Raw genomic sequence first — 25,546 nt, 5'->3', positions numbered from 1 at the left:
ATGACCCCTGCCCATTCCCCTCCAAGATGGCAGCCCCAGTCCAGTGCCCCCATCCGAGACCCCAAATCAATCTCTAGCACAGAGAGGGGTCAGGCGATCCCTGGGTGTGGCATCAGGGCTGGCCCCACCTCCACTCCTAAAAACTCCACCCAGTACCTGCAACTGTGGACCCCCCCTGCTGACCTGCCCCCCCCTTCTCACCCCACTCCACCTTCTCTCACGGGAGGGTCCTCAGCCACTCTGCAAGGCCTTCCTCTCCACTCATCTCTCAGCTTCTGTCCCTAGCTCTTTCTTGGCACCTGTGGTCACCCTGCCTTGGGATAGGAAGGTTTCTCCAGTGCTTGGGAATCGAGCACAGGGAAGGGGCTTGCTGTGGGTGGGTGTCCTTGCGGGCCTCATCTGAGACAGGCGAGGATGTCACAGCCACGTTGGCCCAGCCTGGGAGGACACCCAGACAGCAGAGAACTCCCTGCAACCGGGACACTCTCTCAGGCCAGAGCTTGACCTCAGAGGAGGGGGGAGAAGGGCAGGCATGGACAGGAGGAGGCAGGACTGTGGAGCCACCGTAACAAATCAGATCAAGGAACCCCAGGGTGTCAGGTAGAGCTGGGCTTGGTTAGGGGCTGTGACTGGGGGCATCTCATTTCATCAATTTTGGCCTTGTGAGTGTATGGGTACAAATGTATGTATTTTGAAACCAACAACTAATGGAAAGGAAACAGTATGTGGAGACCAAAGGGGTTGTTGGGTGGCTCTCTGCCAGGAGCAATGTGGACCAAGGACACGTTTTCAGCCGAAGCCGCACACACGTGCTCACACACACGCACACTCACTCACCCAGGCACACATGCCACACACATGCCATGCACACTCACATGTCCAGTCTCCCCATTGGAGGCAGGTCCTTCCACCGTGTTTTCTGGATCCGTTCGGTTCACTAGGCTGCCTGCATCTGTCCAGGTCTCTGCCAGCCCATCTGCCCCAGCCGTCAGCACCCTGCCCGGCTCCCCGCAGACATCTACCAGATGTAGCCTCCGTCATCGGCCTCACCAGCCTCTCCTTCTTCCTCCTCAGCCTCCTCGCCGGCTTCCTCCGTGTCCTTCTCCTCCTCGTCCTCCCAGCCAACTCCGCTCCCAAAGTCCCCGGAGAAGCCCACGATGTCATCTGTGATGTGGACACAGAAGAGGCAGGTTAGGAGCCGGCTCACTGCCAACCCCCACCCCACTTAGCTGGGACTCCCCCCACCCTCACAAGGCCCACAGGAGCCTCCACAGACTCAGGCCCTGAGACCCTTACCACAGTCAGGGCTCCCGTGCATGCGGCTGCCTGTCAGCTCCAGGCCCAGCTGGTCCACACACCAGCAGTCGCCGCTGCTCTGGTCACACTGCATCTTCCGGTAGTAGCCATCCTCATCACAGCTTGGGATGAAAACACCTGAGGGGGCACACCCAGCAGGATCAGAGCGTGAGCCCTTCAGGGTGGCCCAGGGGCTTGGGTACAAGCTGTCCACACCACAGTGCCCAGCCACTCCAGGTACTGACCACGCAGGGCCCACACACTGGAGGTGAGGAAACCCCTTTGCTAAATCTCCTGTGCCAGCCCCTGTGACGCTGCCTCTCCATGGGAGCTCCTTTGCCTCCAGCCTCCTTGACTCCTGCCCCAGGTCTTCTAGGACAGCCAGTGTGATCTCATGTCCGACGCCCCCAATTCCTCCTCTGTGCCATCATCCGGCTGCCACCTGCCTTGAACGCCCAGGCCTCTCTCCTCAGCCCCTCTGAATCTAACCTGCCTCAGGCCCAGCCCACCTTCTTCAGGCCTCAACCTACTGCTGCTCCTCCCTCCAGTCACCAGGTGTCTTCTGCAATCAACACCTCCAGACCAGGGGTGGGGGATGTGACACATATAAAAAACAACAGTTGCCGTCAAGTGGACTCTGAGTCATGGCAACCCCATGTGTGTCAGAGGGGTTTTCAGTGGCTGATTTTTCAGAAGGAGATAGCCAGGCCTTTCTTCCAAGGTGCTTCTGGGTGAACTTGAACCTCCAACCTGTCAGTTAGCAGCCGAGCACATTTGCAATGTGCAGGGACTCCTGAGATACACATACAGACTTACAATGCCACGTAAGGATGGGTGCCATAAGGCACAGGAGCAGGCTTGGGGAATATGGATGAGAGGGTTGCTTCCAGGGGGAGGATTGTGGTGGCTTCCTTGAAGGCCACGGGGCTCACAGTCAGTGCTGGGTTTCATGTGTGCTGGTCTTGTTGTCCCTGCTAAATGCCAGGCTGCTCTCAAGAACGCAGAAGTCCCTGCATGATGTGGACTCCCAAACTCCTCTGTCCATCAGCCTTGGACCCTTTTCTCTGTCCCCCAAGAACATACTTTCTCCCGCCCTTGGCTCTGCCCTCAGCTGTCTCCTTCTCACCTGGCATGTCTCCCCTTGAGCGCCAACTCCTCGGGACTTTGCTGACCCCTTAGACTAACTTAGACCCCCTTGTCCTGTCCCCAGCACCTGATCATCTCCTCCATGCATGTCCCAGTGGGTCATCTGTATTTCTGTGTGGGTGTTTCTCCCACCAGCCTATGCACGCAGTGAGGATGGGGACCAGTCTGCCCTTCTCGTCACTCTGCCCGGCTGGGCTTGCTGCTGCTTCTCTCCCAGGCTGCCATTCACGTGGCTGTTGACCACATGAGCGAGTATCTGCCTGCGGAGGGGCCTGGCTCAAGCTCTGCCCACAAGCAGGGCACAGTAAGCACTTGAATGGAAGGTTCTGAATTCCTTCTGCATCCCAACCCCCAGCCTGGCATGGCTGGGCACCAAATTAGTGCTTAAAACACACTTTTCAAAGGGCTAATTGGGAGACCCTGCCCACCACAAGGATAAAACCAGGGAGGAAGGTTCGCTCTTCTGACTTCCTAGGCACCCTCAAGCACCCCTCCCTGCCTCCTCGTCTGAGCACCCCACCCAGGACCGCTCACCTGGCCTCTTCTTGGCAGCTTCCTGGATCTGGATGCGCTCCAGCTCCGCCAGGCAGGGGGGCTCTGTCGAGAGAAAAGCAACCTCTGACAGGCTATCCCTTGGTGCTGGTGGGTGCACTGAGCCCTCCCCCTCCACCAAAGCTTAGAAACCCAGGCAAGATGACACACCCAGGCACTGATACAGGGTGCCCCAGGGTGATGTTGGGAAGCACTGAGTCCTCTCAGGTCCCAGAAGCCTGTACGGGGCTCTGCGGGACGAAACACCAGCCTCCAGCTACGGGAAGCCACCCACATTGCTGTGGGATGGGCTGAGGGCTCCCAAGAGCCAAATGCCCCAGGCTCCCTGAGGGTGCTGGGGGCCCATGGGCGAGTAACCAGGATTCAGACAAGGTGGGTGACCGCACAATACTCCAGGGTGAGAGGCCCCAGGGGAATGTTGGACAGAACACCCAGGCCTAGAAATAACCAGCGACAAAAACCTCAAACTTGGCTGTGACCTTGGGAAGCCCCTGGCCCCCCAAGCTGGAGGCCTGACTATTCAATGAGAGCAAGTCGCAGCCTCCTGCCCAGGAAGGCCAGTGAACAGAATGGATGCAATGCGTTTCAGGGGCCTTGAGGGTAAAAGTGCTGGCACAGTGCAGGCAACAGGAAGGTTGGGCAGTTAGGGGTGACAAGGCTGATCAGAACACCTCATGTTTGCAAGGGATTTGTGATGTACACGGTGCTCTGCACACAGACGATCTCATGTCACCCTCACACAGCCTCCAAGGAAGGTATTGTTATCTCCCAACTCAAACTAAGAAACTGAACCTGGGAAGATTTGGTGACTTGCCCAGGAGCCCAAATTAGCATGTGTTGGAGCCCAAGCCAAACCTGGAGATACTGTACAGCTTCCCCTCTCAACAGCAGGGCAGTTGGCGAGGCAGGTCACCGGGGCCAACCCCACTCCAGGCCGGTTGGCTGACCCCTCGGGAACCTGTTTCCCCACCAAGGACGTTGTTGCTTGGTCCAGATGATCTCTAAGCCCAAGGGTGGCCCTGGTCTGAGGTTTACACAGCTAACAGGTGGCCCACATCTCTAACGCTGATGATAGCCTACGTGATCACTTCTTTGGGGCAAAGAATGTGAGCTGGGTCCAGAAGTGGGATCACTGAGAGGTTCGTGTCACTTCAGCTTCAGGTCCTCTCACTTACACAACTCCTTCCAAGGCTCCCGTAGAGACCTAGGCATTTTATTTTGGTAGTTTTTAATATTCTTTCTTAATTTAAAAGTGTATAAGCTTCAGGGCCCACAGAACTTGGATCCACCTGGGAGCATGCCAAGAAAGGGAGCTAAAAGTGTTGGCTTCTCTGGGCACTAAGAGACTTGAGAGAGTGCCGGGTGGGCAAGCCAGAAAGTTCTGGGCCTGGTCAGCTGGCCCAGAGGGAACTTCTCTGACTTTAGGTCTTTCTCCCCATCATTGGTTCTTAGGCTGCCGCCTGGAGTAGCGGCAGAGCCCACACGGGAGGGCTGGGGGCAGCCGGGCGAGGGCACACACTCACTCTCCCTCCAGAAGCAGAAGCACCACTCGGCAGTGGAGACCCGGCCATCCTTGTAGGTGTCGCAGGAGTTGAAGAAGGGACGGATGCAGACCTCGTACTTGTCCAGGTTGATGGCAGCCAGTTCCGTCTGGTCCAGGAAGAGGTCGGCGCTGGTGTCCAGCTTGGAGAACATCCAGCCAATGGAGTCCTTGCAGCTGGCCCCCAGACTTTTGTCCAACCCTGGAGAGAAGGCCAGGGCTCAGACAAGGTTGAGGTAAACTGCTCTGTCCATCTGTCCCTCCATCCGTCCACCTCTCTGTTAGCTCCAAGGCTCTGCTCAAAGTCAAGGCAGCTCTGAACCTACCGTGGGATTTAGAAACTCAAGAATGGTGGAAGGTCCATCCCTCTACCTCTAGATCGGACTGCACCTAAGCAATTTGAAACTCTGCCTTGAAAGCCCTTCAGCAAAAACAGCTCCTACCCTTCCCCTGACTACTCATTTCAGGGTTTAAGCTTCCTCCACCCATCTTAAAAAGTTCTTCCTAATAGCTAACCCATATCGCTCCTTCTGTAGTTGAAGTCTACTTCCCCTGTTCTGGGGCTGGACTCTTTATGGGCCGAGAGTCTGGCAGAAGGGAGCTCAGAATTGGTGGGCCCCAGTGCCCCTTCCCTCCATCTTCCCAGGCAGAGCAACCCAGCTCCTGTACCAGTGGTGGGGCTGGCTCCGCTGCTGGAGCCGTTCTGCTTGGAGTTCTCGTGAAGGAGCTGGAACCAGTCCCGCAACCGATCCCCCAGGTCTGCCAGGTCCTGACCAGTGCAGGTCTCTGCAGGGGGCAGAACAGGGACAAGGGGGTGGAGGGTGAATGTGGGGTGACACCACAAGTCTGATCTCAGCTTGGGATGCTGTTCCCAGGCCAGGAGACTGTGCAGTGGTCAGGGACACAAGGTGCGGAGGGAAGTTAGACCTCAGGTGTGTCTTCTCCTATCCTCCACCTTCCTAGCCCTAGGAACGTTCAGCTCCAGCTTCCTGTGGCTGAGCCCCGCCCTCCACCCCACCTTCCAGATACCCAGGGAGAAGAAATGAGGCAGAGACCCCAAGCTCTCCTACTCTGTACTAGCCAGGCCCTGCCCCCGGCCTCAGAGGTCCCTCAGGCCTTTCCCTGTTTTGACCACTGGTCCCTGCAGAACCTCTCTTGCCATCCCTGAGCCCTGAAGGAGGCCCCACCCCGGCCAGCTGTGGCCCACACTCGCTCTTCTCTACCTGCTTTGCCATCAGTGGTGGAGGTGGCAGCCTGCTCCGTGGGGCAGGGGCAGGGGCCCTCACATCTCACCGCCAGCTGCTTGCTGCTCAGGCACGCCTGCTGCTCCAGCTTACACTGCGCAAGAAGAGAGGCCGGGCTGGGTCCCGCAGCTGGGCACCTCAAGCCTACCACAGCAGCTGCATCTGCCTCTCCGTTGGAGACAGGAGGGAAGCACCCATGAACAGCCCTAGAGACAGCCCTTCTACCCTCTACAGACCAGGGCGCACAGTAGTAAGGGGCAGTAGGCCCCGGAAGGGGGCCAGGGAACAGTCCTTGCTGTCGAAGAGCCCAGAAACCCCACTCTGCACCCGCCTACTCTCTCTGAATAGTTTTCTTTCCCAGGACACCCATCTCCCTATCACTCCACCAATCCACTGCCTTCAGGGTCTATCCTACTTCTCATCACGTTCCCTTACATCCTTGTGTAATCTGCTGTTGACCCCTCCCTTCTGGAACCTTCCCTCAGTGGCCTCCCACAGTCACCTCCAGCAGGCTCTTCTCAGTTCTCTTAATAACAAACAGCCACCGTCTATTGGGAGCCCTGGTGGTGCAGTGGTTAAAAGCTACAGCTGCTAACCAAAAAGGTTGGCCGTTCAAATCCACCAGCTGCTCCTTGGAAACCCTATGGGGCAGTTCTGCTCTGTTTTATAGGGTCGCTATGAGTCGGAACTGACTCGACAACACCTAACAACAACAACAATCGTCTATTGAACATTTGCCTGTTCCCCAGCCTTCACCAGGAGACGCTTCTGCCTCAGTTGTCCCCTGCAGCCGGCTTCTGAGAGAAGCTCCTCCATTCCTGCCACTCTTCACCTCCCTACATGACAGCAGCCATAAACCTTGGACCACAAGCTCAGCCCAAACACCCCCTGCCCTGGCTGTGTTGTGTGACACAGCATCCTTCTGCTTCTCCTTCTCCCTCTGTTGGCTCTGCCTCTGTCTCCCTTTTTATCTCTCCTAAATTTAGCTTGGAGTCCTTGGGTGGTGCAAACGATTAAGTGCTCAACTACTAATTGAAAGGTTGGTAGTTCAAGCCCACTCGAAAGAAAGGCCCAGAGATCTGCTTCCAAAAGGTCACAGTCTTGAAAACCCTATGGAGAAGTTCTACTCTCCACACATGGGGTTGCCATGTGTTGGAATCAAATAGACTCCACGGCAACTTTTGTTTTTGCTTTTAAATGTAGCTTCTGCCCTAGATTCATGCTGTCTCGCCCCACCTTCCTAGAACTCAATCCCATCCAGCTGGCTGCTCCCTAACAGCCGGCACCCTCTACGGCACAAGCTACTCCCAACTCCTCGCTGCTAGTGCTACGCTCACAATTACAACCTGCATCTCAGTGCTTATAAAGCACTTGCACAGATATTAACCAGCTGCCCTTGAGTCGATTCTAACTCATGGCAACGCTGTGTGTTTCAGAGTAGAACTGTGCTCGAACTCACTCACAGGAGAAAACCCTACAGAGCTCGAACGCATCGACTTTTTTAATTTTGTTTTTTCACGAATATTGTCTCATGAATATTGTCCTCACAAAAATCCTGTAAGGTGGGAATTTGTTCCCCCAAGCACTGCTCCTCCCACATCGTCATCTCAGAAAGGATTCTTTTCTCCTTCCCCAGAACAGCCCGTGCTTGCTGGGGAAAACCGGGCCAACATGTAGAAGTCTGCCTGTGGAAAGGTTTTCCATCCTGTCTTTACCCCCCAACAAGTGGGTCTTCCCTTCCATAGCCCTCAGGACTTTCCTGAGCCCTTACCTCACCTACTCTGACTTCAGTTACCAGTCCACGTGTCTCCTCCAGGCCCCACCCCCTACCTGCACCTGTCCGAGGGCAGCCCAAGGGCAGGAACGCGCAGGGCCTGAGCCGCAGGTGACCCTCCTATGGGTGTCCCCGCAGTGACCAAGCCTGTCTAGCTCTACGTTGACACTGGGAACCCCCCAGGAGACCCAGCTGAGTCATCCTTTCTGCTCCCTGTGGTCTCATGTATGTCAACTGCCCCACCCCACCTGGGGGCAGGGCTCCTCACCACTGAGCTGTAAGTGTGGCCATCAGAGCCGCAGACAGAGGCAAGATGGGCCATGTGACAGGGCTTGCAGACAGTGTCTTTGTTTCCATGGAGTTTCAGGGTAGGCTGCTTGATCCTACAGAAGGAGAAGGGTGGGGAGAGGGCAGGGAGGGAGGCAAAAACGAGAGAGGGACAGGAGAAATGAGGATTTAGGGGACCCATTCCAATAAGAAGTTGGTGTCAGCAACCTATACCAGATGCAGCCGGCTCCTGGCCCCTGCCCACAGGCAAGACCCTCCCCCAGCTCATACGGGTAGAACCAACTAGGCGGGCACAGACCCCCTGGTCACTCTTTTCCAGGGTGTTACTGAGTCCAGCAGAGCCTTGAGGTAGAATGCCAAGTCCAACTGTGAGAGGTAAAGGAAAGTCGGGCTTTGCATATCATACCATTTCAGAGGTCACAAACCTGGGGGCCACGTCTGGCCTGCAGATCTGTTTTGTTTGGACACCAAGGTTGTTTTTTCTTTCTTTCTTTTTTTTTTAATTGAACTATTTGCCAACATTTACAAAACGGGAGAGCTAACATAAAAATCTGGATGTCTGGCCTTTCTTAGAAAATGGAAGATTTGCCCATCGTGGCCCTGCCATCCAGCTTCCCTTTACATCTGGCCTGCGCTCTCCAGAGTATCCCTCACCCATCCCTCCTCACTCATTTACATTACCTGCCAGGCCCCTGTTGGCATCTAAGATTACACTCCTCAGTCTCTGTTCTCTGATTCTATGATTTGGGAAAGAGGGGAGGAAAATCGAGCCTTTTCTGGGGGTCTTGGAGTCAGGCAGGTTCTTGTCATTGGACTGGAGCCAGGGCCTCCTCAAATGCCCCTCGCCTTCCCTCTTCTGGGAGTCTCAGAAACTATAACCTTAAATATGTCATGACATCATTGCATGTTAGAGGTAGAAGGAAGCTGAAATGATCTGGTCCATACCTACTTGTCTTACAGACATGGATATCAGTGTCCAGGGAAGAGATGGGACTTCCCTTGGGTTCCACAGTGTCTGGGGATTGCTGTCATAGGGGGTGGTGGTTTTAAAATACATGCACAGATTCTTTGACATTTCTCTCTTCAAAAGATGGAGCCTAATGCCCCTTCTCAAGAATGTGGGCAGTACTTAATGACTCGCTTCTAACAAATAGAATATGGCAGAAGTAATGATGTGTGATTTCCATGACTAGGTCTCTCTTCCTTGCTCTCTGTCATATCACTCCTTTCAGGGGAAGCCAGCTGCCATGTTGTGAGGATACTCAAGCAGCCCTATGGAGGGGCCCATGTGACTAGGAACTAAGGCCTCCAGCCAATAACCAGGTGAGTAAGCTTAGAAGCAGATCCTCCAGCCCCAGTCATGCCTTCAGACGACTGCAGACCCAGCCAACATCCTAATCGTAACTTCATGACAGACCCTGAGCCAGAACCATTCAGCAGGGCCATTCCTGGAGTCTTCACCTTCAGAAACGGTGTGAGATAATAAACAATGCTTTAAGCCACTAAGTTTTGAGGTAACTAAGGTTTGTTTTGCAATAATAGGTAACTAACACAGAAGGAGAGGATCAGTCAAGACTTTACTCTTTGGGCAAATCCTCTCAGGAACTCCCAGCTCCCCAGCTCCTCACCTGTGCTCCAGCTTCTTGCGGCTGATGCACATGGCCCGCTGGTAGCCCTGGGCGATGCACACCTTGTGGCGGCTGCACTTCACCTTCTGGCAGGGATCCTTGGTGGTGTCCAGGGCTGTAGGGTGGGGAAAAGGTCACCTGGGAATCAGTGCCAGAAAACCCAGGAATCCCCAGCCCCACTTCTGAGCTGGAAGGCTCCTCCCTCCAGCAGCCCTTGATAACCAGAGCCTCGGCTCAGAAGTCCTGCCCCATCTGGGCCTGGCTGCTCAAGGAGCCCCCAAAGCCAGGGTTGGGACCTGCCCACTGGTCTCATGTCCTCATGGGTGCCAGCAACCTTCCCCTACCAGAGAAGGGCACGTTACCTTCATCTCCCTGCTGATTGTCCTCCCAGCTCTTGATGTAGTCATCCTAGAGAAAGACAGAGTTGGGGAGGAGGAACGGGCACTTGAGGGGTCAGCCCAGCTCCAAGGCCAAGGAGAGGAGGGCTGGGCCACCACTCCCACATGTAAATCTGCCCCCCACCCTGGTGGCTTCCTGGATGTCCCCTGTCCACCCAGGCCCTGCCAGCTGCCTCCTCCAACATCTCTCTCTCTAAGCCCAGGTCCAGAATCCCTTGCAGTCTCTCCCACAAGTTCCTCATTCCCCCTACCCCATATTGGATACTGGCAGGGAAGAAGTCAGGGCAAGGGTGTGGAGGCAGAAGAGGTGAGAGTGGGGTGTGCTGTACTCACCTCCACCTCCTGGGGATCAGGAACCACAGCAGGTTATGGCAAACGGAGCAGGAAGAGAAAGGGAGAGAGACGGGGATCTTAGTGGGAGGCCCACCCTCGGACCACAGGATCCCAGGGTTCCCCTGGCCTCACCATCTGGCTGTGCTGCTGGGCAATGGCCTTTCGTTACTGTGATGGGTTGAATTGTGTCCCTCCAAAATATGTGTTGTAAATCCTAACCTCTATGTCTGTGGTGGATACCTGGTGGCGTTGTGGTTAAATGCTATGGCTGCTAACCAAAAGGTCGGCAGTTTGATTCCACCAGGCTATCCTTAGCAATTCTATGGGGCAGTTCTACTCTCTCCTACAGGGTCACTCAGAGTTGGAATTGACTAGAAGGCAATGGGTGTATCAGTGGTTATAATCCCATTTGAGAATGGGTTTTATTTGTTATGTCAATAAGACAGAATTAGTGTAGGGTGTGTCTTAGATCAATCTCTTTTGAGATATAAAAGATTAAACAAGCATGTGAGAAGCAAAGATGGGGGAAGAGAGATGCCAGGCCACATGGAGACAGCCCAGGAGCACAAGTTCAGAGACAAAGACCTTCCTCCAGAGCCAACAGAGAGAGAAAGCCTTCTCCTAGAGCCGGCACCCTGAATTTGAACTTCTAGTCTCCTAAACTGTGAGCAAATAAATTTCCCTTTGTTCAAGTCACCCATTTGTTGTATTTCTGTTATAAAAAACCAAACAAACCAAACCCGTTGCCATTGAGTCAATCCTGGCTCATAGCAACCCTATAGGACAGAGTAGAACTGCCCCATAGAGTTTCCAAGGAACGCCTGGTGGATTCAAACTGCTGACCTTTTGATTAGCAGGTGTAGTTCTTAACCACTACGCTACCAGGGTTTCCATTTCTGTTATAGCTGCACTAAATAACTAAGACAATTACTACTGTCCTCTGACGAGCCGCCAATTGGGAGCCAGTCTTCCTGTCTTCACTGCTGACGGTTTAAGGCCTGGGCCCACTCAGGGCCTGGCCCAGGAGCAGTAAGGATGGGGCTGTGGTTTTGAGAGTGTAAGACCCCCTTCCTCTACTCCTGGCCCTGCAGCTGGTCCTAACAACCCAGCCAGACACCACCACCAGGACAGGTGTCTGCAGGCCCGTATTGCCCCAGAAGCAGTGATTCTCAATGTCTGTGCCCTGAATGCCCCAGAAATGCCTCTCTCCCCCTTCTGCCAGGGTCCCCTCTGGCAGGCCCCTTCCTGACACCTACCCCCCACGTGAGTGCAGGGTGGAAAGACACCCCTCCTCAGGCTGAACGGGGCCTCTTTATCACTCAAGGGCTAATGCTGCTGATGGTGGAGCTCAGATGATGGCGAATGGTGGTGGTGGGGGCATGCTCCCTCCCAATGTTGATGGCTCCCCAGTAACCACAGTCCTGCTCAAACCATCAGATTTAGAGGATCCTGAAAGGCCCTCAGAGCTCATCAGGATGCAGGGGAGGCCAGAAGGCCCAGAGAGGGAAACAGCCTGACCCAGGTCCCACGTCACAGAGTCCAGGTCTCCTGGCGCCGGGACAGGGTCTCACCACAACACACTGTCCCAGCCTGAGGCCCCTGGGAGACCCGGGGGAGATGGCTTCTCACCTGCTCTGGCTGCAGGGCCTTCCCATGGGCCCGTGGACTCCAGAGTGGCCAGAGGTAGAGCAGCTCCCACCCGACCTCACTCCCTGGCATGAGACCCTCAACTCCTTCTGGTTCCTCCCCCTTTCCCCTATGAGTCGGGAGCAGTTGCTAGAAACCAGCCAACAGATCCAAGAGTACTCCTGGTGGAGGCTCTGCCAGCTAGGCAAGAAAAGGGCTTCTGGGGCCTGGAGAATGGCTAGCTGCTGCCACCTCTGGATCAGGCTTCTGGAGGGGGTATGGGGGCAGGAGAGAGAGGGAAGCCATGCTCAGCTGAGTGCCATCCCCACCCTAGGGTCAGAGATGTGCAAGGGCAGGGGGCAAAGGCAACACTGTGGGTGGAGGTGTGATCCGCTGCCAGGCTCCTACACCAGAGGGCACCCACATGGGGGCAGCCACTGGCACAAGGAAGGACACCCACAAGGGCTTTGGGGCCACTGAAGCTTCCCCTAGAAGTTGGCAAGCATCAGAAGAGCAGGAAGGGAGGAGGGCGTTTGTTAACACGGCCTCCACAATATGTCCCAGCCTGGGCAAAGGCTGGAAAGGGGCAGAGCCATGCAGGCTGATGGAGTGCACTGTGTAGAGGTGGGCACCTGGGTATGTGCCACGCACAGGTGTGCAAGTGCATGTGGGGCTGTGGTGCACGCAGGCACGTTCATGGGCATGACTCATACAACATGTATGTGTAGTTACATGTGCATGTGTGCACAGGTGCCCACTGACAAGCGTGTGTATACGCACAGTGTGCACAGCAGTAGTGCATGCTCAGTGTGCGTAGGAAAATAAGGACACTTTGAGGCAGTCCCCCCAATGCCAGATGGTTCTTATCCAGGAACGAGGTAACAAAATCCACTTCTGTGAGCAGCCTCCAGTTTTTACACGTGGGCACCAAAGCCCACTCTCAAGCTTGGCCTTCCTGCCTTGTCCTCGGTGAGAGATGAGGGGCGGGGTCAGGGAGCCACAGCCCATTTCCCTGTGACAGCCTGGCTTGCCTGGCCTGGGTCTCTATTTCTGCCCCTCCCTCTTGAAGTCTGTAGCTTTCATGTGCCTCTCTGTGTGTTTCTTTTTCTTCCTCTCTCTCTCTCCTCTGTCTCTCTCACTTAGTCTCTCTCCCTATCCCTTTACCCTACACAAACATGTCCAAGGAGTCCTTAAGGCACAAGACCCAGCAGACAGGAAGGCCTGGGACGGCACTTCTGGGCGCTGGACACACCAGCCTGGCTTCCTGGGCACCCACCCAGATTCCATAGCACTTGACCTGAGCCCTCTTGAGCTTCTGGGCAAGCCTCTGAGGAAGTGACTTGAGACACAATTTCCCTCGATTCCCAGTAGGAGGCAAAGGCAGCAGCTCAAACTCAGCCTTCTCCAGGAGATCCTCAGAGATGGAAGGGTCCTCACCCCAGGGTCTACCCCAACCCATGTGGGGAGCGGAGGCTGAGAGTGGCTGAGGCCAGGGTTACAAGGGCTGGTGCAAATGTAGGGCTGGACCTCCAGAAAGTTGGGATCCCCTGGGAGGGCGGTGGCGATGAGGTTGTAAAGAAGGCAGCAGACGTGGCTGGATTTTGTGAGGCTGGCATGAGTCTCCTGCCCTCAACCATCAAGAGTTGGGTGCCCCATAAACCCTACCGCCAGCACTGGAGTAGGGAAGGGCCATGGCCTGTGCTCCAGGCTCTGACCCGAGGCTGTCAGCCGAGTGCCTTAATGTCTTCTCACTCCCTACTCTGGCCCTACCCTGGGCCTTAACCTCCCACCAGGCTGTGAGCAGAAGCCTCTGGGGCTCAGTATAAAGTGGGTTCTCACAGGTCAAGACCAAGAATTTCTGACTAGAAATTCAGGGGAGAGAAGGAGTTCTAAGAAAGGCTTTTCACCAGCCTGCTCCTTTGCTAGATGCCTTGTGGTGAGTGGTCTCCTTCCCTCCCCCCAAACCCTGAAGCATCAGCAGGGTAAGATGCCTCTCCCTGATTCAGCAAGAGTAGGTCATTTGCCCCACCCACCTGCAGGGATGGAGCCCCTTCTCTATACAAGTGCTGTCCTGGGTCCTAGCTAAACTCTTTGTCCCTGCCATGGTGGAACTGCGGTGAGGACTGTGGTGGACAGGGTGGAGCAAAGCCTAGGCGTTTCTTGACCCCAGGACCCTCACTCCCAGGAGAATGGGAGCAGCCAGCCAGAGGGCCGAGGAGGAGAAGCAACCCCTGGCGTCGAGAGTCCCCTGTTTCCCCTTACTAGTTGACCATGAGCAAGCACCTTGACCTTAGGCGTCTCAGCACCCAGCTCATAGGATTACTGGGAGATTAAAAAAGATGGTGTCTGGGAGGGGCTGGTGTCCCAGAAGCACTCAACAATAAAAGTTGTTATTACTGAAGAAGAGACAATGGACTTCAGGTGGAGAGCGCAGGGGAGGAACAGGAACATGGGGATAGGAAGCGGCCACGTGAGGTGCCCCTGAAAAGTGAAGGCGAGAGGCCATGGGGAGAGCAGAGACGGTAGGGTTGTGATGAGAATTGGTCTTAGCAGTGAGGGGAGAGGGGCCATAAGGAAGTCCTGGGGCAGTCTAGGAATGGCCCTCTGGGGGCAAAGCCCAGAGACACACTTAGGGGACCCTGAGGTCAGGTGTGGGCTGGTGGCATCCATAAGGTGAAAAAGAGGTGTTTGCTGGCAGGTGTGAATAATGCCTCTCAATGCAGTGATGTCTATTTATGGCACCCAAGTGGGCTCATTAGCAGCTGCGAGAAATGGCCTGATAAGGGCACCAGGGTCCCCTCAGGAAGCAGGAGCCCTGGTTCTAATGCTGGCTCGGCCGCCAATCGTGTCCTCGCCTGAAAAACAGGGATTTGGCAGGGCTCATATCTCTGAGCAAGAGCCAGACCACAGGAGGGTGGGCCATGGGCTGTGACCCACAGTTCGGGGATAAAGCAGGAGCATGTCTATGGACCCAGTTAGTGTGGCCCATCACTAACTGCAGCCGTGACACCATAAACCCAGCAGTCTCAGAAAGAGCAGACACGTGAGGGAACTTCTGGAGTGTACTGATGCACCGTGGCATGGATTTAACGGTGCTTTTAAATGAAGTCCTCTCCAGGTTCTTTCACTGGCTGTCTTCATTTCGTCCCCATGATCCTGCAAAATAGGCAGGGCCAGTAGACCATCTCTACTGAAATTGAGAAAACAGGCAATTAAAACAAAAAAAAAAAGTTTTTTCTAAAAAAAAAATGTTTTTTTAGAAAACTGAGGCTCAAGAAGCAGAGCAACCAGCCAAGGGTCACAAACCAGATGAGTAGTCGAGCCAGGACTCTCCTGTCTGGGATCTGACCCCACATGCATGCTGCGGCCCGTCTCCCTCTGGCCTGGGTCTTGCTCCAGAGCACTAGAGATGGGCCTTCCAGAAGAGAGGAGCAGCGTCTCATACTGAGAAGTGGTGGGCAGAGGTGGAGAGGATTTTGGACCAGGAGTTCACTTCTTTCCTAGCTCTTTGTACTGTGTCCTTGGGCAAGTCACTTCCCCTCACGGGCTTAAGTTTCTTTCTCTGTGTCACATGGCTCTAGAATCATCTTTTTAAAACTTCCAATGTCCAAGGGCCCTGGCATCAGCATCTCTTGGGTGAGGCCTGGCATTGGTAGAGTTTGCACTGGTTCTAAGGAGGCAGTGGAGTGAGAACCACGGCACCAGGTCTCAGGTCTAAGTCCCCCCAGTCTGCATCCTGCATCTCCACCCGTACCAGCTGCCGTCAAGTCGGCTCCAACTTCTGCTGACCTTATGTGTGTCAGAACAGAACTCTGCTCCACAGGGTCTTCAATGGCTGATTTTTTTTTCAGAAGCAGGTCACCAGGCCTTTCTTCCAAGGTGCCTCTGGGTGGACTCGAACCTTTAATTGTTTGGTTAGCAGGCTAAGTGCATTAACTGTTCACACCACCCAAGGATTCCATCTAATACTTTGCTTATGTTCCTGGTTTCTTCTCCTCTAAAATGAGCCCTCGGGGATGAAAAAGAGAAGCTGCCCTTCCTCCCTCCAAGCATGCCTCAAGCAAAGCAATTGAAGGATTAAAAACCACAATGTGAACAGTGGTTTCCTCTGAGGAAACACAGAGAATACAGAGAATTTTGTCACCTTTTTTTCTGCCTTTCTCCCAATTTTCTAAAATTTCTATGGTGGACATGTAATATTTTTGCAATGAGGGAAAAGACAATGAATACTGTATTTTAAAAACCTTTCACTGGTTCCCTAGTACCTACAGAAGAAAGTGTCTTCTCTTGATTGTTCCTGGTTACCCCAGCTCCAGGTCCTCTCATGGCATGTTCTGGCACGTCCTTCTTCCCCTCCCGGAGTGAGGGTTCACATCCATCCCCAGAAATTCTATTCATCTTTCAAAACCCGGCTTAGGCACCACCTTCCCCAGCCCCTCCCAAATCCAGTTTTCCTCCAGGCCAACTGTGCCTTGTGTAAATCTATTATGACTGGTTATACTGCGAAGCTATGTTGTTGCTTCTGCTTCTGTCTGTCCTGTTTAGGTAGTGTGTTCCTCAGGGCAGAGATCCTATAAAGTCCATCTCTGTATGCCCTGTACCTAGCACATAGTAATAATACTATAAATTACAGCTAATATCTTTTCAGCATTACCATGTGGGAGCCATTGGCCTAAGTACTATACATTCACTCTTATGCTCAATCCTCACAACAGCCTTCAGGGAACTTGTTATTATTCCCATTTTTCAGGTGATAAAATTAAGGCTTGCAGAGGTTAAGTGACTTATCCAGGCACAGCAGAACAGTATTGGTACCCAAAACTGTGATTCCAGAGTCCAGCTCCTAACCAGGACTCTGTACTGCTCCATGTTAGCTGATGACAAAAGTCCCGGGCTAGGGGCTGGACCCAAGAGGCCCAATGCCGAGCCCTTGGGTGGTTTCTCCCACTACACCAGCTCTGTCTCAACCTCCAGATAGGAGTCCCCTAGCAAGGGAGAGGAGGGGCTGACTGTGGTGGTGGGAGACACCTGGGTCCTCCCTTCTCCAGGCACTTTCCAGAAACCCCTTTGCACACCCCTGGTTGGGCTGGTTTGTAGCTAACCCATCTCCTGCTTTGATCTCTGCTGCTCAGCTCGGTTGCTATGGAGACAGGCCCACTGCACCAAGCTGGGGAGAGATGGTGGTGAGTGCGCAGGCCTAGTCCTGCTTAGGGGGCACATGCTGGGTGATTCCAAGTGCTGTTTACTTCCTGTCATTTTAATTAGCACCCAAATCACCCGCTCACTTCACAGCTTGAATTAACCCAGTCTTTACCAGCCTTTCCATCTGAAAAAAAAAAAAAAAAATTTTTTTGTTTTTTTTTTACCAGCCTTTCCATCTGGTGGGCAGGAGGGGACGCAGCAGTGAATCACGCAAAGGAAGAGCAGCCTGCAAGGCCCTGATTTATTGGGGAAAGATCTCCACCTGCCCCTTTGCAGCACAGTCAGGTGGGGACTGAACCCAGGCATGGAATCAGGGCACGGGCTTCCACTTTGCCCTGGGCAGTGAGACTGCAGGCTGGGGAGTCACTTGCCCCGCTGGACTCCACTTCCGTGTCTATAAAAACAGGGCTAACCCCCTTGCCTTCCTCACTGGTGATGGAGGGCCCAGTGCAACAATATCTGAGAGTACTTTGTAAATTGTGAAGCTCTGTACATTGAAAAGACACAAAACAGAACCGCTGAGCGCTGGGTTCTTAGGCGCACACAGTGGGAGCCTGGAGGGAAGTGTGAGCTGAAGGCATTTTTGGGTCTCATAGTCCACAAAAGGCCTCCCATACAGGCTTTTGCCATTGTCTCCAAAGGAGGATATAAGGCTGGAGGCACACTGACAAGACTGAGAGAAGACAATCTTCACAAGACTTTAAATAAACTACAACTTTGTAACCCCACTATGGCATCACTTTATTTTTTAATAGATCAAGAACCTCTAAAAATGGAAGTGGGCCAGGACCCTCTCAATCTCACAGAGGCCCTGTAACAACAACAACAAAAAACCATTGTCCCAGAGTCAGTTCCAACCCATAGTGACCCCATTTGTTGCAGAGCAGAACTGCACTCCAGATAGCCAGGCCTTTCTTCCAGCGTGCCTCTGGGTGGGTTCGAACTTCCAACCTTTCGGTTAGTAGCCCAGCACTTCACTGTTTGCATCTGTTCCTGGAGCTATTTCCACCTCATTCCTCAGGGAAGGGAGCCTCTAATCAAGGATGGAAACCTGTGGCTGGGGCCTCCTCCCACCTTCTGGAAACAGCAGCAAGCACACAGAGAGAGGGAACGGGGTGAAGCAAAGTGGGGGCCACTGAGGACCGGCACCCCCAAGACATATCCAAATGCCCAGACAGAGTGCCCTTGAGGAGGCAACTTTCCCCCTGAGGGAGGGCTAAGGCCCCCACACACCCACAGCTCCTCTGACTGCCGGAGTGCTAAGGCCCCCCTACACCCACAGCTCCTTTGACTGCCACAGGCTGAGAAGGGGCAGTAATTAAATATTTGCTTCTCTCTCACAGAGGGAGGGGCAGCGGCTGTTTGTCAGGCCTGGACAAACAGAAGGAGGCTGGCATCTGGGAGACTCTGACCGGCTCCCACCTCCTCTCGCCTCTGAGGAATTTCCTTGGAGGCCAAAAGTGCGTCTATCACTCCCTGCATGCCAGCAGCTCTGCCGGGCTCAGGTATGCCCAGTGCCAACGCCCACCCATACTCCCCTGCTCCTAAGCTCTCAAGCTACTCCAGGGACAAAGCTATGGGTGCCATGGGTAAAACATCTCGAGCTGCCTCAGGACCTCAGGGACATGGCGGTGGGGGTGGGGGAAGGGCAGGATTTCAATCCCAGGGATCTCTGAGGAAGGTCCCAGGGACTAGAGCTGAGGAAACCTGGACACCGTATAGTGGAAGAACATTCGACCACAGGGAAGACAGGTTCTCAGGGCCTGCCCTGCTGTGGTCCTGTTTCTTTATCTGAAAAACAGGGTCGGGGCGGGGGCGAGAAGGTGGTTAACCTCCATTGTTCTGTCCGCCCAGCTCTACCAAACCCAGAACTTTGAGAAGAGTGGACAGGAGTCTGAACAATGTCAGACCGATTCTCTGAGCTGTGCAAGGGGACACAGGGTCAGGGAGGGAGCCAGGCAGAGGGAAGACGCAGAGGCTGGGCTTGTTGTGAGTGCTGAGTGCAGCCTTCTCCTCTTCTCTACCTGAGGGAACCCGTTCTTACTCACCCCACAGGTATATTGGGGTAGTACCTGCTCTGAGGGCACTGAGGTGGGGAAGGGGCGGTGACCTCTGAGCCCCCTACCCCAGGAGAAAGGGGAAGAGGGCTGTAGCCAGACGCAGGCCCACAAGGCACATGTGCTGAAGGACAGGGAGCACAGGGGACAATCTTCCTTGGAGTCCTTGTTTGCTCCTACAAAAAAATCCTACAAAAGAGTGATTGGAGAGTTAGGGGTCCTGGGTTCTAGGCGTATCTGCCTCAACTTTTCCCGGATTCAGAAAGAGGACAAGATCTTCTCAAGTAACCAACAGCTCAGACCAGAGCCCCATCCTCCCTTGACCCCTACGGCCTATAACCTTTACCTCCAATGCCCGAACTCTCAGTGTTGCTACCTGGAGCAGAGACCACCTAGAAGAGGAAGGCCGGAGGAGATGACCCCTCAGATCCTTTCTTGCTCTCATGTTCCACAGTGCACACATTTATATTGAGCACCTACTCTGCGTGCAAACACCCTGTGCAAGGTTCTGGGGATAGGATGGTAAGGTATCTATACCCAGCTCCTGCCCTCAGGAGCTTACCATGGGTGGAGCATGACACACAGACATTAAAAATCACAGTCAGAGAACTCTGAAGATACAAGCCCACAGCACATGTGATGCCTCGAGGCTGCACCCAACATGTGCCAAATGAGTTTATGGCCAATAAAAACTACAGGAGCCCTGCGGAAGGGGCTATCTCTGCAGCTGCGTGCTGGCCAAGTCTCTGGGAGGTGCAGGGGTGGGGTTCAGAGGCCAGCACGCTTCAAGAATCACGTCACCCTATAGCCATCAGCTGGGCCCAGGGCCGCCCGCCAAGTTTAGACTCTACCATGTATCTAAGGCCTAGGCCTGGACACCCATTTCCCTGTCCATGGCCCTAAGAAGACTCACATTGCACCTGCAAAGAAGCATAAGCAAGGTGGCACGCCCAGCCCCCACCTGGTGTTTGTCCCGAGGTGCTGTTCAGGCCCCATTTCCCAGGTTTCTCAGCCTCTAGCTAAAACATACCCCACCCTGATGTGGTCACAGATACTGAAACCGTATCTCCTTCCTCAGGAGTAAAAGGGCAATCCCTTCCTTAAACCCAAAGGCTTGCTGGCCAGCTTGTGGTGGTGGGGTGGGTGAGGTGGGGTAAGTTTACAGCAGAGGGCCAGTTGAAGGGCTCTAGTGCCATCCTCCAGAGTCACAGAATGCCAAGGGCGCAGGAAATTATTTTGTTTATCCTGCCCATTAACTTGATGGGAAGACCAAGGCCCAGAAATGGGAAGTAGCTCGCACAGCTAGCTCTTTCCTCTCACTAGGAAAACAAGTAGAGCACTCTCCCTGGGCCCTTGGGGACTTGGGGTTCCATAGAGCTCCACTGCTCCTCCTGACAGCCTTCTGTCTTCTTAGAAAATGGGAGGGGATGTTGGCTTTCCAGCCTCTTCAGACTGCCAGGAAGATAAGAGGCACATATGATAGACCTCCCCATCATTAGGCAAAGAGTGTTTTCTTCTTGCCCTCTCTTCCCAAGGCTTGGAGCACTGCACTTACTCTCTAACCTTTGCCTCTGGGATATGCCAGCCCCTCCAGTGTAGGAGAGGAGTTAGAAACCAGGGCGGTGGAGGAGGCCAAGTAAGGACCTATCCTCCTATCCCAATTGTGGAATCCATTGTGGCCTAGTTTCAGGTTCTTGCACACCCACATTCGTCCCCAAACATCTGCGCAGCTCACTCCCACAATTGCATGTGTTCAGGTGTATGCTGGGGAAGGGAGAGGGTGGTGATTAGGGGCCCCTTTGGGGTTAAGACTTGCTATTGGCCTACTTATGTTCATAAAAGCATGAGAATTATTACATGTGGCCGGCAGGCAGTGGTATCCCAGGGCCAGACCACAGGATGGTAGTGAAGCACCTGGCACACGGTAGGTGCTCAAATCTGCTGCATATGAGTGAATTAGTGCACATGACTGGAGACTGAGGCATGGGGTCGGAAATGCTGATCCGTCCAGTGTTTTCTCTATGGGGCTGGAGAGTATTGCCTGGAATGGCTGCCCTCTGACAAGATGCCTTCATGTTTATGCTTTCATTCCAGACTCCCGTTCTGAAACCAAAGCTCAGAGGGGTTATGTGATGTGCCCGGCATTATGTAGCCAGACAGGCAGAGCCAGAACTTGAACCCAGACCTGCCAACTCCTAGGCCAGGCCTCTCCTGATCCCACTGTACGCCTTGGCTCTCTTGGAGTGTCACTCAGCTGGGGACTAGGGGCAGGCTGGTGGCAAACTGCTGAAGATGATGGGGGCTTTGGCCTACCTTCCTAGGAGGTGCTGCTCTTGCCCAGGGCATCCTTGGAGGCTTACCTGGCACAAGCCAAGGCAGACTTTTTTCTTCACGGTAGACTCATCCTTCCCACTTTCACTAAAGGTTAGGCCTAGTGTTCCCGGAAAAGCAAAGCTGAGTTAGACAACCTGGGTTCAAATCCCAGCTCTGCCACTTTCTAGCTATTGACTCTTGGCTAATTACCTAACTTCTCTGTGCCTCCATTTCTTCAACCATACAAAGGGTAGACTAGAAAGTAAAGGGGAGTTCCTGAGTGGTGCAGTTAATGTGCTCGCCTGCTAACTAGAGGTTGGAGGTTTAAGCCCACCAGAGTCACCTTGGAAGAAAGTCCTGTGGTCTACTTCTGAAAAATCAGCTGCTGAAAAGTCAGTTCTACTCTGGAGCACATTTCTATTCTGACACACGTGGGGTCGCCAGGAGTCAGAGTTAACGGCCACTGGTTAACTTGTTATAAAGGTAACTATCTCACAGGTTGTTGAGAGGCACAAGAGAGGCTTCCTGCAGGGACCGGCAGATGTAAGTGCTCACCACAATCAGCGAGCCAGTGTATAGGAACAGACTGCCTTTTGGTGCCAAGCACTAGGCTGGGCACTCATAAATGTTATTAAAACTTAATGGAAATGGAGTACAAAGTAGAAAAGAGCCAAGAAGAAAGAGAAGAGTCCATTCTTCCCAGCCAGGCTCTTTGGAGACTGCCCTGAAGAACACTGTGTGATGGGCCTGTCTCCTCTCCAAGGTTTAGATGCTTTGTTACAAAGACCTGCAGTCAAATTCTAGCCAGCCCTACGGGGAATGAATCCAGAAATGGGAACATTGGGGAGGAGGGCTCAGAAAAGCCCAGACTGTCCAGGGCAGGGCACAGCTAGATCTGTGAGCCAAGGAACCTGGCCAAGCCTGGCCTCACCCACAACCTCCCATCTCCTGACATGACAGTCCCTCCTCCGTCGCAGCAGGGCACCGGCATTAGAAGAGATCTGCCCAGGCACAGGATGTGAGTGCCCTGTGCCCCACTGGAGGGAGGATTACTCAGTTGCTCAATCCTGCCTCCCTAGAATCCTAGTACTCAGAGAAAGAATGCTGAATTGCACTCCCCCCTAACCAGCTTTGACCAGTTCCACACTGGAGCAAGTCCCAGGCTTTCTTCCTCTTCTCCATTCTCCTGGACCCCTTTGACATGACTCCTTCCATCTTCCCCCCTCAATTCTGTCAACACCATTTAATGAGACGTTTCCCTCACCCACGCTTTCGACTCCCTCATTCCTGTTCCCCAAGAATCTCCCACTCCTGCCTGGCTCCTTTCTACCCAGCCAAACTAGGGACCTTGTGTCATTTTGTGATTAAGAACAAGGTTCGGACTCAAACTGGCAACCACTTGGGGGTTCAAAAGAAACTCCTAGCTGTCATTTGAGGAGCCAAGGAGCACATTTTTAAGAGAGCCAGCTGTTTGAAATGGAAATGTATATAAAGTCCGTCATTACTGTGCACATGGAGGGCCTTCAGGTCTTAGTGTAGGAAGCAGGGCTTCCGCTGCAGAGAAGGGAGAGCAGTGTGTCCTGCTGGCAGGGTCCCTGTGTCCAGGTTATGCACTGCACAACCCCACATCGTGGCACCCTAGAGTTACGCCTGCAGTGACTCTGAGCTAGCAGCCTTCTGCGTTTCTGCAGAAGCTGCCAACCCACCCCAGGGCCAGGCCCTCCTGCTCAGCCTCCCTCCTCTTCCTCTTCTCCCTGCCCCTTATTCCTACAACCACAACCAAGGCTACCTTAAATGGGGTTTCAGAGGAAATCTGCCCTACAAACGGCGGAGCCCACCTAAAATAGGAATACATGCCCCAAAGCTTTCCATGAGTCTATGCAGGTTCGGCAGAATTTGGGATCTGGAATCTGGTGCCTTTCTTCTGATGAGCTGGGAGGAAGGGGAAGTGGCTGGCATCCATACAGGGAGACAGGTGGGCAGCCCTGTGCCGTGGGGTCGGGCAGCCCGTCCTTCATCCTCACCCGCAGAGTGGGCTACGGAAGCAGGTGGAGGGAGGGAGGAGGGGAGGAATCTTTCATTTTTAAGCCTTTACTCTTCTGATTAAGCATCTCTTTTTCCTCTGACCTTCACCGGTCCCATCAGCCAGCGAATCGGCAGGAGGCCTGGGCCAGTGACACATGGATTCCTGATGGGCCAGCGTGCTGCCGCCCCCTCGCTGCGGCGGCCCGGTGCTTCCAGCAGCGGCGGGAGACTGCGCTCATCTGTGCTGGGCCTGCAGGTGCCGAGGCCAAGGCCTTGCAGGAGCGCCGGCCGCTGTGGGTGGGGCCGAGCGGAGGCCAAACCGCCCTCTCCGCGCCCAGACCACTCAGCTGGGAACCCGGGCCCCGGAGTCGTGCGTTTCCGCCCTCCTGCCCCCAGGAGTTACAAGCTGCCACTTTGACTTCCGAAACAGTCACTTGGCTCACGGTAACAGAAAAATCGTAGCTCTGCCGTTTGGCAGCGTTTGGCTGGGTAGCCTGCGAGCGCCTTAAGTACACTCCTAAGAAACGCCTGGAGGCACGTAATTTGGCAGAGAAGACGAGAAAGAGCACGGTGTGGCCTGTGTATGAGCAGGGTCGGATGAGAGGGTTTGGGAAGTGAGCGGTGAGAACCCGGGTGGTCGAAGAGGCTGCCTGGGCGCAGGGCGTCAACCAGCACCAGGTCGCCGGGATGGGCCTGCAGCACCCGTGGCCACCCCCCACCCCCACCCCCGGTCTCGGGGTCCCGGCCCCGCCCTCTGCCCTCCCCCGGCCCCACTCCCCCGTCTCTCCCCGGTCCCTCCCCGGCTGCCAGGCGGGAGCGGCCCTCTGGGAACGCCACCTTTGATTTCCCGTCTGACCTACAGGTGCCGTAAACAAAGTGCTGCAGCGACGCCGGCTCGGCCGCAGCCGCCGCCCCGCCCCCACCCCGCAAAGTTCGGCCCAAGGTTAAGCTGGGGGCTCCGGCAGCCGTCCATCAGGGGGCCCCGGACCCAGCTTCTGGGCTGCTCTCTGCTTTTCCAGCCCACCAGGCTACCGAGTCTTCCCTCCGGCTCAGAACCGCTCCTCTTTCTCTGGGCCGGGCTCCCCCCTGCACGGTGGGTCCTGCAAAACCGGCCCCCGCTCGCGCTCACCCCGGTGCACGGGGACCCCAGACCTGGTTCTGGCGGCCACCCGGAGGTGGCCTTGGGCATTTTTACCGCCGTCGCCCGCCCCCCATCACGGACACGCCTTTCACCATCTCGCCTTATGAGGGCCCCCCCAACTCAAAGCCCCGACCTCTGTCCGCCCTCCCCAAAGCCCAGGTAGGAAACAGAGGGCACCGGCCAAGGCGATGCTACAGTCCCCTCCGGCCCCACCCAGACCTGCCCCTCTGCAGTGTCCCGTATGTGGAGCCTGCAGCATCCACCCAGCTAGGGGCAGGCACCCAGACCGACGACAGAAACCTTGGGGAGCAGGTCTGGGGGCCCACCCTGCACCCCCTCTGCATCCCGCACCCCTTCTCCGCCCCCAGCCAGCTGGGGAGACCCTGTTGCGAGCGCGCGTCCCCGGAGCGTCGTCTCCTCGCCCGAGACTCGCTGGGGACGGCGTGTAGGATGGGAGGTCCTGGGAGGTGAGGACACTGGTAGGGGGCCCTGCGCTGTGACGGCGGCGGCTGGCCAGAGCCGGGGATGCGCGTTGTTTACCCTCGGTGCAATTAGCTGGCTGGGCTGCGGGAGCCACCGGCTGCGACGTGCAGCGGCCGTCCCCGCGCCCAGAGCTCTGCCCGAAGCGCCCTCCCCGACCCGCGCCCCGGGCCCCGGCTCTCGCGCGCCTGAGGACTCACGTCTCGGAAGCGGTTCCAGTGCTTGATCTTGCCGCTGTACTGCGAGATGGACGACAGCCATTGCTCGTCTTCCATGAAATTGCCGGGGGTCTCGCCCTCCTTGAGCCCTTTGGCGTCGCCTTCTGCCAGGGCGGCCGCGGCAAGGAGAAGCAGCGGCAGCGCCAGCCGCCCGCAGCTCGGGGCGCGCATCGTGGTCCGGGTTCGATCTGGAGTGTCTTGACTTCTGCAGTATTTTAATGTCCTTCCTCCCACTCCGCGGTTGGCTCAGCTTCCTCTGCCCTCCTCCTGCGGTCTGACTCCGGT

General features: G+C 55.0%; 1 protein-coding gene across 1 annotated transcript; it reads right to left on the bottom strand.

Moving 5' to 3' along the window:
• Window positions 1-168: 168 nt before the first annotated feature.
• SPOCK2 (SPARC (osteonectin), cwcv and kazal like domains proteoglycan 2) lies at window positions 169-25,443 on the bottom strand. Its single transcript, XM_049854816.1, has 10 exons — window positions 25,244-25,443; window positions 9,831-9,876; window positions 9,469-9,583; window positions 7,821-7,935; window positions 5,758-5,872; window positions 5,204-5,320; window positions 4,518-4,736; window positions 2,977-3,039; window positions 1,297-1,434; window positions 169-1,164 (listed from the first exon to the last, which is right to left on the bottom strand). Exons 1-10 carry the CDS (start codon window positions 25,430-25,432, stop codon window positions 1,019-1,021), a joined length of 1,263 nt encoding a protein of 420 aa, XP_049710773.1. The 5' UTR covers window positions 25,433-25,443; the 3' UTR covers window positions 169-1,018.
• Window positions 25,444-25,546: the final 103 nt, after the last annotated feature.

The sequence above is a fragment of the Elephas maximus genome, chromosome 16 (genome assembly GCF_024166365.1).
Source record: "Elephas maximus indicus isolate mEleMax1 chromosome 16, mEleMax1 primary haplotype, whole genome shotgun sequence".
Lineage (NCBI taxonomy): Eukaryota > Metazoa > Chordata > Mammalia > Proboscidea > Elephantidae > Elephas > Elephas maximus.
This window is presented reverse-complemented; position numbering and strand designations above follow the sequence as displayed.